Source organism: Chiloscyllium plagiosum, chromosome 4 (genome assembly GCF_004010195.1).
Source record: "Chiloscyllium plagiosum isolate BGI_BamShark_2017 chromosome 4, ASM401019v2, whole genome shotgun sequence".
Taxonomy (NCBI): domain Eukaryota; kingdom Metazoa; phylum Chordata; class Chondrichthyes; order Orectolobiformes; family Hemiscylliidae; genus Chiloscyllium; species Chiloscyllium plagiosum.
Genome location: NC_057713.1, coordinates 98483970 through 98498992, shown reverse-complemented (window position 1 = coordinate 98498992; position 15023 = coordinate 98483970). Strand labels below are relative to the sequence as shown.

General features: G+C 41.8%; 1 protein-coding gene across 6 annotated transcripts in view; it reads left to right on the top strand.

Moving 5' to 3' along the window:
* col14a1a (collagen, type XIV, alpha 1a) overlaps positions 1-15023 on the top strand; it is a 225881-nt gene that overhangs the window by 121538 nt on the left and 89320 nt on the right. For all 6 annotated transcript variants that reach the window (XM_043688689.1, XM_043688690.1, XM_043688688.1 and 3 more), the window contains exons 22-24: positions 2709-2858; positions 3583-3699; positions 7116-7262. In XM_043688689.1, the coding sequence (XP_043544624.1) occupies positions 2709-2858; positions 3583-3699; positions 7116-7262 (414 nt within the window). The remainder of the gene's footprint in view (positions 1-2708; positions 2859-3582; positions 3700-7115; positions 7263-15023) is intronic.

The window sequence follows — 15023 nt, the reverse complement described above, 5'->3', positions numbered from 1 at the left end:
GACCTGCCTGTAATGAGAAAATGCATTCCATGATCCTTGAATATCATGTGTTGACTGAAGCTTCAAAGGCTACCTAAGCTCAACACAATGCCATGTAATTGTTCTTAGTTGCTGACTGCCGTTTTTTCTGGAACAGTAAGGAGGATCATGAAGTGCAATGAAAGGAAGTCCAAAACCAGCTCATTTATCCTGGAACCAGCTGTCAATGAGATTCTCTCTGGCCTCTCCCACTTGACAGGGCATAGCTCCATCATGCTGGTTTGGATGTCCCTTCAGATCAATGTATTGATTCTCATACTCAGAACGCATTTAATTCTTCATTTCTTCTGCATCCGGGACAACTCTCTTCATCGGCTCTGATCTGAAGGGTGCCTCATGCCACAACAATGTGGGATATCCCATCTGCACTATAGTACAAGGCCCTGCTGGAAGGGATCAGACATTAACACACCTCATCCAGTGTAGTCCTGGTAGACACAGGGGCAGCACTGTTTCTCCATTCTGTGTCAGTCTGATGGTTTTGTAAAGGTGTAATTGGTCATGTTTGAAGGGGCAACCCTTATGTCCCAGCAGCCATTCCTGTAAGACCTGAGGACCTTGGAAGGAGGCAGGAATTTGAGAGTTTGCCAGTATATACACATCTTGGCGGCATTGAGGAGGGAAGTAGACTTGAGATAGAATTTCAGCCTTCATGCTAAATTGCCCATAGTGTTAGGTGCATTAGTCAGAGGGAAATGGGTCTGGGTGGGTTGCTCTTCGGACGGTCGGTGTGGACTTGTTGGGCCGAAGGGCCTGTTTCCACACTGTAGAGAATCTAACCTAATCTAATCTAAAAAATATTACTGAATGATGGAGCAGGCTTGTGTGACATGTGGCTGGCTATTTCATATGTCCTTGTGTGAAATGTATTTTACTTAAAGTTTGGATATTTTATGATTATTTCTACAACTGCTTCAGTGTTCACTGACAGCTCACTTCTGTTCTGACTTGACAAGAACTTAGATGTTTATTAACATGTATAAGTGAACTCTCTGCATCAAGAATAAGTTAAAACTGTTGCTAGTTGATCAAAAACTGGAGATTTAAAAAATGGTAGTGTGTCCCATTTTTGACGTCTTATTTTCTGAAAACCTACCAGGGGCAATTTTAACCCTAAAGCATCTGTCAAGGAAACTGTCCTGTTCAGGATGACATTAATTTTACAGTCTATAAAATTTTAAGATATATTAAAGTCAAGATTGGGTTCTGTGCAAGACCAACATTCCCAACCCGATCCTGTGGGATTGCTGTGCAGGAGTTTATGTTAAAATTAACTCCATGTATATTAATACCTCAATGAGCTTTTGTTACACCAGCATTGGCTTTTGTTGAGTGAGTTACTAAAAGTGCTTGTTAGGTGAGATTTGTAAATGGATCTGACAGGATCCCGAGATTTGATGCAGATTTCATTCCATAGTTTTCTGCTGACCTTGTTTATTTTCTGTTCAGTCATTTAGGGGGGTTGTGAGGTTTGCTGGCTGGGGAGGGGGCAACATTTATTCCCTATCCCTAACATCTCTTAAGAATGATTTGGAGATGCCAGTGTTGGACTGGGGTGTACAAAATTAAAAATCACACAACACCAGGTTATAGTCCAAAGGTTTCATTGGAAGCACACCAGCTTTCGGAGTGACGCTTTACAGTTGTGTCCTCCACAACCACCTGATGAAGGAGCGGCGCTCCGAAAGCTAGTGTGTTTCCAATTAAACCTGTGGGACTATAACCTGGTGTTGTGTGATTTTTAACTTTGTACATCCCTTAAGAAGATGGTGATGAGCTGCCTTTTTGAACTGCTGCAGTCCTTGTGGTGTAATGACTCCCACTGTGTCGACAGGGAAGATCTTCCAGGATTTTGATCCAGTGACACTGAAGGAATGGTGATATATTTCCAAGTCAGGATGATGACTGGCTTGGAAGGTTGATGTTACCGTGTACCTACTGCACTTATCCTCTGGGTAGTAGAGGACATGGGTTTGGAACCTTGTTGAGTTGTTGCACTGCATCTTATAGAATAATGCACACTACTGGTACTGTACATCAGTGGTGGCGGGAGTGAGTGCTTTAGGATAGGGTGCCAATCAAGCAGGCTGCTTTTCATGGATGGCATCAAGATTCTCGAATGTTGTTAAAGTAGCACTCATCCAGGCAAGTGAAAAGTATTCCATCACACTGCTTACTTGTGTCTTGTAGATGATGGACATTGTGTTGGGAAGTCAGGAAAAGTGCAATACATCACTGCAGACTCTGACCAATTGTCCAGTTCAGTTTTTGGCTGATGGTAAACTCCAAGATGTGAATATTTAATACACACCCTTTAGCAATCTTTGTTTTTTGCCATATTTTTGATATACTCCAATTATGTGACTCCATTTAACAATGTACGTTAAGGAAGAAATATATGTGAAATATTGCATATACTGGAAATTTGAAGTAAAAGCAGAAAATACCTGAGAACTTCAGCAGCATTTGTGCAGAAAGTTAAAGGCAGAACTGATGAGAACAAAGTGATGATTAACAAGAGTAAAAGATACTGATATTGAAGAGGGTGCTAGGCCCTCTAATGTGTTTTATTCAGATTTAGAACTGATACAGGGAAGTGATAGGTTAAAATATCATGGCAAACTATTCACTTGCATGAATCTTCTCTTCTGTTTCTGTTTGAATTTCAGCATCTGGTCCTACCTTGGATACATTTGTGGGAGATGATGTGAACACAATGGTGATCCTCAATCTGCTCAGTGGCACTGAATACATCATTAAACTCTTTGCAACATACTCCACCGGTTCCAGTGAAGCACTTGTTGGCAGAGCCAAAACATGTAAGACCTATTGAAACCTGCCCACTGTACACAGATATCATAAGAAGGGAACGATTCCTTCCACCTGAACTCTCCATTATTGAATTTGTAATGCTCAATGATCACCCTTAGGCTCTGAATGTTGCATTCAATGACTTGGGGCTCAGTTAGCGCTGTTGACTGAACAGCTGGATGCAGAGCAATGCCAGTGGAGTGGGTTCAATTCCTACTGGCTGAGGTCACCGTAAAGACTGTCCTTCTCAATCTCTCCTTCTTGCCTGAGACATGGTAGCCTTCAGGTTAAACCACCAGCAGCTGTCTTTCCCTCAGGGGAGGTGATGGCCTAGTGGTATTGTTACTCAACTATTAATCCAGTGACCCTAGGAAAGGTTCTGGTGAACTGGGTTCAAGATGTTAAACAAGGCCCTTTCTCCTTCTCCCATTGGTGAAAAAGATTCTATGACACAATCTAAAGTTGTCCGGTACAGGGTGAACCTTTGATCAATTATGGCTGAAACGAATTATCTGGTTATCACTATTCATGGGAGATTCCTGGGCATAAATTAGCTGCCGCATTCCCTTATGTTACAACAGTAGCTACACTTCTAAGTGCTTCATTGGCTGTAAAGCACTTTGAAATGTCCTGAGACAGTGGAAGGGGCTACATAAATGTAAGTTCTTTCTTACTGAGGTGTGTCTACTATCCCATCCTGATGCTTTACGCACTCGTTGTTGTCCCTTGCAGTGTACCTCGGTGTGACAAATCTTACCCCATACCAAGTCCGAATGACCAGCATGTGTGCACGTTGGCAGCAACATAGACATGCAACAACTTACAGAATTGTCATTGAATCTCTACGAGGTAAGGACAAGAGGCAGAGCTGCATGAATTACATTCCCATTAGGACATGATTTGAAAATCTGAGGGCGTATTATTTTCACAGTGCAAGGTGACAGGAGGAGGATGAGTAAAATGGTTGGATATAATTTTAGTAATTAAGGCCAGGAATGTAGAGCATATGGCATGGTCAAGAGTATGGGCACGGATTATAGTTAAGGTGGTGCCTTAATTTTGGGGATTCCTTGACTATTTTTTCACAGAATGGATTTGCTCAACCATTACTTCTATAATTGGATTGGACAGTGTAGAAAGAAACCAATCACTCCCCACTTGTCTGGATGACTGCAGCTCCAACAACACTTAAAGTCCACATTGAGGGTGGAACAGTCTGCTTGCTTGATCAGCACCCCATCCAGCACTTAAACTTTCACACTCTCCACCACCAGCGCATTGAGGCTGCTGTGTGTATCATCAACAGGGTGCACTGTAACAAATAGCGCCAAACACCTCCTTCCAAACGTGGAATTTCTCCCACCTAGAATAAGCAAAGCAGATGCATGGGAAAATCAATACTTGCAGGTTGCCCACCCCAAGTCCCTGGAACTGCATTGGCTGCTCCTTCACGATTGCTGCATTGAAATCTGGGAATTCCCTTCCGAACAGCACAGTTGGGGTATTTTTCACAACAGGCATGGCAGTAGTTCAGTCAGGTATCTCTACCACCACTGTTTCAAGGGCAGTGAGGCATGGGCGATAAATGCTGACCTAGCCAGTCATGCTTCTATTCCAAGAATGGATAAACAAAAAGTTTCACCATGCTTCTTTGAAGGAGCTTAGACCCTCTAACTGTTTCCTTTTCAAGTATAAACCAGTTCCCTTGTGATTGGATACAGATGAAAAAGTAAGATGAAGTTGGCAAAATCTTAAACAGGGCCATATTCAACATTCGGCTGCTCTAAATGTCAATAGTAACTTTGAGTTTAACTGTGTTTGAATAAGCGTTTAGCATGTGTGCGTTTTCATTGAAACATGTCAGAGCCAATTTTCTAAGCACAGCTACCATCTATTTGCACTTTATTGTGTGTTTGAAGGTAAAGTCATTGCTTTGGTTTGAATAGAATCCAGATGCCCAAAAAACTGACACAGCAGTTTGTTAAAGTAGAGGAATTAAAATTCTGCTCACTGTCTATGAATGGGTTCAATTCAGGTCTCTCATACCTTTACATATCACTGGGACTGACTTGCATTGAACTTTGGACATTAATTACTTGGCATGAGTGAACTATGTTTTTACAAAGTAACAATCTGTATTCTGCCAACAAGCAATGGGTTTAAATTACTTATCACTGAAATTTGTTCAATTCTTACTGTTAATAGCACTAACAGAGATGAAGATATAAAAAAACAAACTAAACTCCCCACAGTGAATGTTTATGCAGCCCTTGCATATTACTCTCCATCTACCCGATATTCAAGGAAGTGGTTGATTTTTTGCTAGGGTGTAGCTGAGCTCTCTTTGGCTACATTGTCCACTTTCAAACATTAGTTAAGGGTTTCATAATGAGAGCTTCCTACTGTGAGGAAATCATTGAGCAAGAGACAGCTCATTTATATAATAATAGAGTCCAAGAGCCATTTTGTGTTTGGTTAAATCCAACTTAACGTACCTACCACAGACTTGTTAGACTTCAGAATTCTTCCCTTTATGGTTTACACATGTTCTATATAATACTTCAATCCAAGGTTGGAGGGCAGTTGGTGGTGGAAAGAACTACACTTTTTTTGCCAAAGAAAAGTCTCACAATAATTTCCTTTTAAGTTTCTTGGATATAGGAGCAAAAAAAGCCACGGCAATGATCCAAAAAGAGCTTCCACCAACAAAGCATTCTGTAGTAGCAGTATTTTGATTTTGGCAGTGCCTGGAATGGCTGGAAGGTCATTTTTTCAAATAATCAATTTCACTGAATCATTAAGTGTGCAAATCAGACTTATTTGGGAGGAGAAGTTTCTCTGTTGAATCAAGTTGATAAGAAGGGTCTGGGAGTGGAGGACTTCTCAGCTATTATTGGGTAAAGCCTATTAAATTGTTATATGAAGTAGTAGTTAGACCCAATTTAAAACAACTAAGTTTAATTTCGGGCACCACAGAAAGGAGTCTTGGAGTTGCTACGGTGCAGGAATGATATTGGTTGCTAACTGCTTAAATTATGATGATAGGTTACAGAGGTCAGTCTTGCATTCCTATGAGTATGAAAAATTAAGGGTCTTTAAGTTTATTAAAGGATTTGATGGGACAGCTAAAAGAGAAACAATTTCTTCTGGCATGGAAGAACGAATGGTGTGGGACAAAAGTCCAGAACGTGGAGCAGAATCTGAAAGTAGAGCTGGACATTCAGGGTAATGTCAAGTTGCATTTCTTTACTCAAAGCATTGTGAAAATCTGGGGCTTCTTGAAGGCTGAAGGAGTTGGGGATGTGAGAAATGAGGCCTGTGAATTTAATGACAGGGGCCTGTGAATTTAACATTTTAAAACTGAGATTTATAGACTCGATATGTTTGGGGGCTTTCGGCTATTGGAACCAAATAAGTCAATGGAGCCAATATACAGATCAGTCTTGACCTAGTTGGATGGCAGAACAAGGGGCTGAATGGTTCCTGTTCCCAGATTCCTGTCTCAAACGTTGCAATATTTCTTTTAACGTTTATTGCTATCTGCATTTGTTGTTTGTCCATCTTAACATACAAGTTATATGGTTCAAAATTCTACAACTTCCTGTGACTATTGCCATTAACTAATATATAAAATTATACAATAAATGATCTGTATCCTATTTTATGACATTTAAGAACTAAGACATTGGAGAACAAATATACCATTTGAGTCCGCTCCATTGTACAATGAGATCATGGCTGATCTGATAATTCTCAACTCCACATTTCTGCCTTTTCCCCATGACCTTTACTAATAAAAATTCTCTTCTATCTCAGTCTGCTGTAGACTTAAAGCCCTAGCCTCAACTGCCTGTCATCATGGCTGCCAAAAACATTCTGGGAAAATGTAAGAAATATAAGAGAAGGACAAATTGTGATTTGGCAAAGAATAAATTCCATCAGCCTGTCCGAACCCAGACTTCTATTCCATCTACTGTAATTCACACAGCTGAGGCCAGCAACTGTGGTCGTTAGATTGAGATTTCACAGAGGTGCAAATGTGAGCTTTATGGACTACCATTCATGAGACGTAACATCAAATTTGAACTCATTCACCCCAGAGACTGCTGTCTGTAAGAATGTTAATTAGTTTAAACAAGTAGCCAACTCCACATCGAGTTTCGACAAGGTGTGTTCAGCTGCATGGAGCTCTTCCCTCCCTGCATCTACATTGGAATGACTGATAACATCCTAATTAATCAATTGTGTCTTTTGGGGAATTTCAGATGGAAGGAAGGAAGAAGTGATTGTTGATGGAAGCACTTCCCATCACTGTTTCTACAATCTCATTCCAAACACCAAGTACAAAATTAGTGTCTATTCACAACTGCAAGAGATAGAAGGACCAGCTGTGAGTCTGCTAGAGGCAACAGGTATGCAACCGCTTAACTTAATCTTTTTCACTGTTTTCCCAACATTCATCTAGTGTTTAATTTAAGATATCTCACACTCTCTTACCAGCAGCACTCAGCGATAGAGTTACTAAATGTGCAAGACTTACATACCATCACATGAAACACATGTACTATGTATTAATGTTATTTTGATTGTAATTTGTTCTCTGACAAATAGCTGATAGGAAAAGATTGTGGTTGCCAGAGAGTATAATCATAACTCTAAATTTGTTACAGCACATGAGGAGGCCATTCATTCCATTGACCTACATTGACTTTGAGGATAAGTAACACACCTAGTTCCATTCACTGCCTTCTCCCTCATCCTACACATTCTTGCTTTTCAGATAATTGTTAAATTGCCTGTTGACTGTATTAAGTGAACCTGCCTTCCTCACACCCTAAGACACTGCACTCCAGACCCTAACCTTTCACTGTGGGAAAATGTTTGTCTCATGCTTGATCCTTCCCCCAGTGTGAACAGTTTCCCTCTATCTTCTATTACCCAGACATCTCATGGTTATGAATACCTCTGTCAAATTGATGGATTGATTTGTTGTCACGTGTACTGAAATACAGTGAAAAGCTTTGTTTACCAGCAGTACAGACAGATCATCGGAAACAAAGATGTATAGATCAAAAAGACTTAGGCAGAGGCACACAGGTTATATTGGACAGGGAGTGCACTAGGTGAGAGCAATGTTAGCACAATCAGCATTATTTAAGGCTAGAGAGTCCATTCCCCAGTCTAATAACGGTCAGGAAGAAGCTATTCCTGAACCTGCTGGTGTGTGCGTATCTGCCTGACTGTTCTCAACCTTCTTTACTCCAAAGAAACAGTCGCAACTTCCCAAACTATCTGTGTAGCTGAAGTTCCACTTCCCTGGGACTGGTCTTGTGATTCTTTGTTGCAACCTCTCTAATGTATTCACATTTTTTCCGAAGTGAGACACCCAGATCGATATGCTGTACTCCAGGTGAGCTGAACCAATGTATTGCACAAGTTAAACATAAGCTCTTTGCCCTTTACTTATGCGTCTGTTAATAAATGCTTTATTCACCACACTGTCAGCCTGTCATTCTTCCTTCAATGACTTATCATATATATGCTGAGGTTTGCTGTTCTGGATCCTCTTGTACTCTTTATTTCCTTTGGTTTATAATGTCTCTCCATGTTCTTCCTACCAAACTGAGTCACTTCACACATCTCTGCATTGAATTCCATCTCCTACCTATTTGCCTGTTCCACCAGCTTGCCTATATCCATTAAAAATACTGCATTATCTTCCTCACAGTTCACAATGCTTCCAAGTTTTGAATCACCTACAAATTTTGAAATTGCGATTTTTTTTCAAAGACAATGACAGTAAATATTGGATCATTAACATTGCAGTCAATGGCCATTATACATGCTTCAATGTGGACATCGGGGCTGGAGTCATTTTTCTGTCAGGTGACATTAAATCTTAAGCAACCACAACTAAATTTGTTCACTGTTTGTCCAACATTCATCTTATGTTTAATTTCAGGTACCTCACACTCTCTTACCAATGCCACTCAGCAGCAGCAGTCAGTAATAAAGTTATTAAATGTGCAAGGCTTGCATAGCATTACATGCATAGCATCTACTGTGTCTTAATGTCATTTTCATTATAATTTGTTCTCTGATGAATAGCTGCATAAGATTATTCTGCAGCTTGCTCTGTCACACTTCAGCCTCAAGAGGAATGGCCTCAATGTCAAAGATCAGTATCAGGCAACATTAAGCCACAAAGACAAATTGTTGAAACATTATGTTAAAGCAACCAATCACTGTGAAGTGAGAGAGTCTGCACAGATCTCAACCTCATTCTTGAAGTGAAAGCAGTCACCAAACTGAAACCAGACGTTCAGTTCAAGCATCAATTTCCAAACCTTGTTAGAGGCCTGGAGAAATTGACACTGAAAGTAAATCCAAATCCATTTGCTTGTTCAGACCCAGGTAGGTCCATACGTTCTTTAAGCAACAGTACAAACTGAGATTGACGCCACACTCCAATGGGGAGTTATTTCAAGAATCTCACAGCCAACTATATGGTGCCAATCCCAAACTAAATGAATCCATTACAATTTGTGTCGACTTAACACATTTGAACAAGGCAGTAAAATGAGAGATTTGCCCAATAATCTGTCAATGAGAGCCTAGCTAAACTTTCAAACGAGTTACCAAGCTGGACCTGCACAGCAGCATTTGGCAGTTTCCCCTAATTGGAGTCCAAGTTGTGGATTATCTTTGAAACACCTCTTTGATGTTATCATTTTAAATGCATGCCTTTTGGAAACACCTGAGGTTTTCCAATGGACAATGTTTGACATAGCAGAAGGAATGAAAGGCATTGCATGCTACATAGATGACATTCTTATCCATTGTCCTCCATGAAGCATAACATGGCAACAAGGTCCAGACAGTCTTGGCAGAACAATGGGATGCTGACACTTAGAGATGAGTTCTAAGTTCCAAAAGCCTCTGACAAAATTGCTGGACCATGTTGTGCTGGCAACAGGCGTCATGCTAGACCCACAGAGGTCAAAAGCCAACAGGAAAATTCACCATAAACCAGCAACATCAAAGTGCATTAACAGTTTATGGGAGTGGTAAATGGGTAAGTCCTTAACCCATTTAGTTCAAGTAAATGGACCTTAAGACAACTTCTGTCAAGGGATCAGACATTGGACACATTGAGTTTTTGAAGACAATACAAATTGTGGACATAGCTATCTTTGACAATGCGCCACAATTTGCTTAATTCATTTGGAAGATCTGTCAAATAAGTCATTGGCTGGCATCTCTTCTACTCGGTTTTGCGCTGGAGGAAATTGCACCCATCCAGACCCCCAGAATTGGGGAAACCCCCTAGGCCAAAGCTAAATGAAGTGGTGAGTTGATTCACAATGTTTCCACAGTTTTGTGGCCTCATGTGGATTTGCCTATGTTACAGTGCCCTCAAACCAATGGTGAAAGTGAGAGAGGAGCAGGTACCATTAAAATGCCTTTTGAGAAAGAAAGGAAATCTTCATTTAGCCCTACTCAACTATCACTCTTAGGATAACCATTACAGGATGGCTTCATCCAAAGCCAGCTTTGAATGGGCAGAAGTCTGTCAACCCAACTTATTTCCCTTTCCCAGATTCTAAAGCTGAATATTATGGTGTGGCACCATGAACAACAAGACAGAAAGTAGAATGTTATAGGGCAGCCCAAACTCTCACAATCAGAGACACTGGGTTTCTGACCTTTCTATGTTAGAAAGTGGAGGATTCAGTTACCTACAGAGAGAGAGGGTAGTGGTGGTTGTGAGGCTGAAACAGCTGAGATCTGGACACCAAAATGCATTGTCAAAAAAAACAGAGAAATCAACTGCATTGAGTTTTCTGAAAAAGAAGCTCATAGCCAGATGGGCAAAACTGAGTGGACGAGTTGCCAGCTAATGACTTATTCGACAGGTCTTCCAAATGAATTAAGTGTATTATGGCGCATTGTCAAAGACAGCTATGTCCACGATTTATATTGTCTACTAATACTCAATGTGTTCAATGTCTGATCCCTTGAGTACTGTGATCGTCAGGGGAAACTGTGATAACACAGCCATTAACGACAAGGCCTAGGGGATGAAGGAATAGACAGATTGTCAAAAGACTCAAAGAAAACTCTGTTGGCATTTGGGATGCTGATAAATCCTCCCCTTCGTCTTTCCTTGTAAAGCACAGAGACTTTGGAGGGTTGGGACAGTGGGAAAATGTAGGAAGATCTGTAAATAGAAAATGGGATAAAGACTTGGGGGAGATGTAGAATGAAGGGTTAACTATATTGAATTAAGGCTTTGAATTCAACTAGCTTTATTGGGGTGCAATTGCCTAATGGTATTATTGTTGGACTGTTAATCCAGAGACTCAGGTAATGTCCTGGGGACCCGGTTTTGAATCCCGCCGTGGTAGATGATGGAATTTGAATTTGATTAAAAAAAAGGAAATCTGGAATTAAGAATCTAATGATGACCATGAATCTACTGTTGATTCTTGGAAAAACCCATCTGGGTCATTAATGTCCTTTAGAGAAGGAAACTGCCATCCTTACCTGGTCTGGCCTACATGTGGTGCCAGACCCACAGCAATATAAATGACACTTAACTGCTCTCTGGGCAATTAGGGATGGACAAAAATTGCTGCCTAGCCAGCGATGCCCTCATCCCATGAATGAATGAATAAAATTGTCACGCACTCAAATGAGTCCAGCGAAAACTTTATAAGGCGTCATTTGGTAGATGCTTCAGTACAAGTTCTTAAGGAAAAAGAATTACTAAAACAAAGAAATAAAAAGTCCAGCAATGCGCACTGTAGCAATAAATTAGAAAATAGAGGAATAAACGTTCAGAACACTGATCCTTCTAATCCAGTGCATGCTGGCATCTAGCCTTCAGTCCGCACCGGGCTTCACCTCGAGGTTCTCGAGACTAGGAGACTGCTTTCGAATCACCTCGAGACCAGAAATCCATGCTTAGGCCAAGCTGGGCCGAAAGACTGCCATGGGCCACTGAGAGACTGCCATGTTGGGGTAGGAGGCTTCTACAACGAGCAGGATACCTTTTTGGGTCTGCACTGAATCCGAGGTTGGAAAGCTGAGGCAGGGAGTCCAAGCCCACGCTGAGGTAGGGAGTCTGAGGGCTCCTGAGGACTGAGACAAAAGAAGGAAAAAGAGAGAAGAAGGAAAAAAAGACACAAAGGAGAAATAAAGCAAAAGATGAAGTGGATGAGCTCTGGCTGAGGCGTCTTACTCCGCCACCACTGGTTACTCTGTGAAGGAGCTGAGAAAAAGCAGGTTTACTCTATTAGGTAGTGGCTGAGTATGTGCATTAGAAGCTCTGTCATAATGATAGATGATCACCTGGATCTGGGATCCAAGCTTGTAAAGTTCCAGAGATGTCCTCACGTTGTTGATAGTCAGTGGCATGAGTGTGTGTTAACTTCAATCAACAATGCGGAAGTGATCATACTGCACTAGGTGAGGAAGATCTGCCCAGTAAGTGATTGGCTTGCACTCAGTCATACCATGGAGGAAGCTATTGCTGCTGCAGGAATTGCACCCACTCAGAGCCTCCGGAGAGCCCAAAGTAAAGGTATGGCGGGTTGGTACTCAGGAGCTGGCAGGCGAGGCTCCTAGAAGCACTCTCCTACCAAGTGTCCAGTCCCTCAATCAGGCACTGATTGATTAAGAGGCCCTCATGCCCACATGGTAGCAGCTTTTTGGAATGCCCCATGATTGACAGGCTCAGTTGGCATCGTGTCAGCATTGGTGTGGGGCAAGACTCTGAAGTGGTCATCAATTGAACTCTTAAAGCCTTCAACTGGCAGCAGATCATCAGCCAAAAGCCATCCCACCCAGAACTTCATTCTGGTCGAAAAACATTGAGAGTCCTGGAGAAACTCAGCAATTCTGGCAGGAGAGTGAAACAGAGTTGATGTCTTCAGTCTGACAGAATTCTTCTTCAGAATTCTGGTTCTCTGTCCACAGATGCTACCAGACTTGCTGAGTTCCTCCAGGATTCTTGTGTTTGTTTCAGATTTCCAGCTTCTGAATTTTTTTGCTTTCATTCTGGTGGAGTTGGGGATGTGGCAGGATTTATATATACCATCACCTCACCAATTACCATTCCCACCTCCAAACTTACCATCAGTGGCAGCAGAGGTTTCTGCCCATTAGCTCAGTTTCACTCTCCACTGAGGCTGCCTGACCTGCGGACTGTTTTTTTTTATGTTTATAATGGTTTATGGTTTGAAAAGTACCCATAGACTTGCGCCCCACCCCCACCCCCATACCCATCACCTCTGAGATATTGATGTTTCTCTGATTCTGGTCAGCACAGTGGCTCAGTGATTAGCACTGCTGCCTCACAGCTTCAGGGATCTAGCTTTGATACCATCCTCGAGTACAGTAGCGCCTCGACATACGAACTACCCCGTTCACGAACAAATCGGTTTACGAACAGGATTGTACATAAAGTTTTGCTCCAACGTACGTTCGAAATTCAAGGTACGAACGAAGGTACGAATGCAAAATGCCCGTGTGCGACCACGTGGTTTCATTGCTCTGCTTTGGTACGCGAGCTTTGAACGCAAAAGCTCTCGGGCCCCGTGATCTCATTCAGTTCATCTTTGGTGCGCGCGCTGTGAACATCTTTCGTTGCTACGTCCAAGCATTCTTACGCTATCCTAACATTGGGAAAAATTGATTCAGTTCGCGAACTTTTCGGTTCACGAATCGGGACCCGGAACGGTTTAAGTTCGTAAGTCGAGGCGCTACTGTAATTGTCTGTATGAAGTTTGCACCTTTTCCTTGTGTCTGCGTGAGTTTTCCCCTGGGTACTCCGGTATCCTCCCACAGTCCAAAGATGTTCAGGCTAGGTGGTTTGGCCGTGCTAAATTGCCCACTATGTTCAGAAATATGCAGGTTCAGGAAAAGCAGAGTTACAGGGATAGGGTAGGGAAGTGGGTTTGGGTAGCATGCTTTTCAGAGGGTCACTGTGGACTCAGTGAGCTGAAAGACCTGCTTCTACACTGTAGGAATTCTATGGTCACATCTGCAGCCCCAGGTTTAATTGCTGCAAAATTGTCAGCTGAGAGTTTAGCTGTCTAGATACCATAGTCTGGAATTCCCTTCATAAACCACTTCACTTCTCTTTCTGTTTTAAGAAGCATTGTAAAGAATATATCCTTGTAACTCCCTGATGGAGCTCAGTGTTGCATTTTTAATGAGAACCATTTTTGCAAAGTACCTTGGGATTCTTTTCTAAATTGAAGGCACTATATAATTGAAAGTTGTTGTTGGCATGGAACGTTTTCTTTTTAAATATATTTTCCAGACTCCATACCTGCCATTCCTATAAGTAATGATCAACATCTGGTAACTTTTAGCCTCTAATCCCAATAGTTCTGCATGATGATTATGCTGCTTTATTTAAGGAAATGAAACAAGGTTGTCTTGTTTGATGTGACCATTAAAACACCTGGCCATTATGTTTCTCCGGCATCTAATAAAACTCATAAAATTAAAGCTTTCTGACCCAATGATAGATTAGATCAGAGGCTGGTTCTGTCAAGCATCAAGAAAACTGTGGTCATGGAACAAGTTGTTGTGTCTGATCACACTCAGTAATACCCGACTGGAAGTGGTTAGCGAATTTGCTACTTCAGCTCCACTGTGACAATTAATCTGTCCCTCGCTGCAGAACTTGACAACACACAAGAAAAGCAGTTGTCACTATAGGCAGCCACACAAAATAAATGTGGGATAACAACCAGCTAATCCTTAAGATCAAGCAGTTGGGTTCTGAGGCCAGTCTATCTAGTATCTTGCTATATTGCTATATTGACACACCAGAGTCAACGACTCTGGTGTGTCTGACTCGTATATGTGTGGAAAGTGTGTGCACATTCAGCTACTGACAGAGCATATTGCAGCTGATGAAAGAACTCGAGGACCTTAGGCTCATCCGAGAGAACAAGATCTTTCTGGACAAGACCTTCAGCGAGGTTATTACACTGACCATACCAGAAGAGAGCAGAAGAGAGCAGGCGATGAGGAAGGCAGAGAGGAGACAGGTGCAAGAGACCCCGGGAGAAGTACCTGTCAGGAACAAGTTGAAGCTTTTGGAAACAGTAGAGACTGATGACACTGCCAGTTCGCAAGGCGGCCAGGTCTGTCAA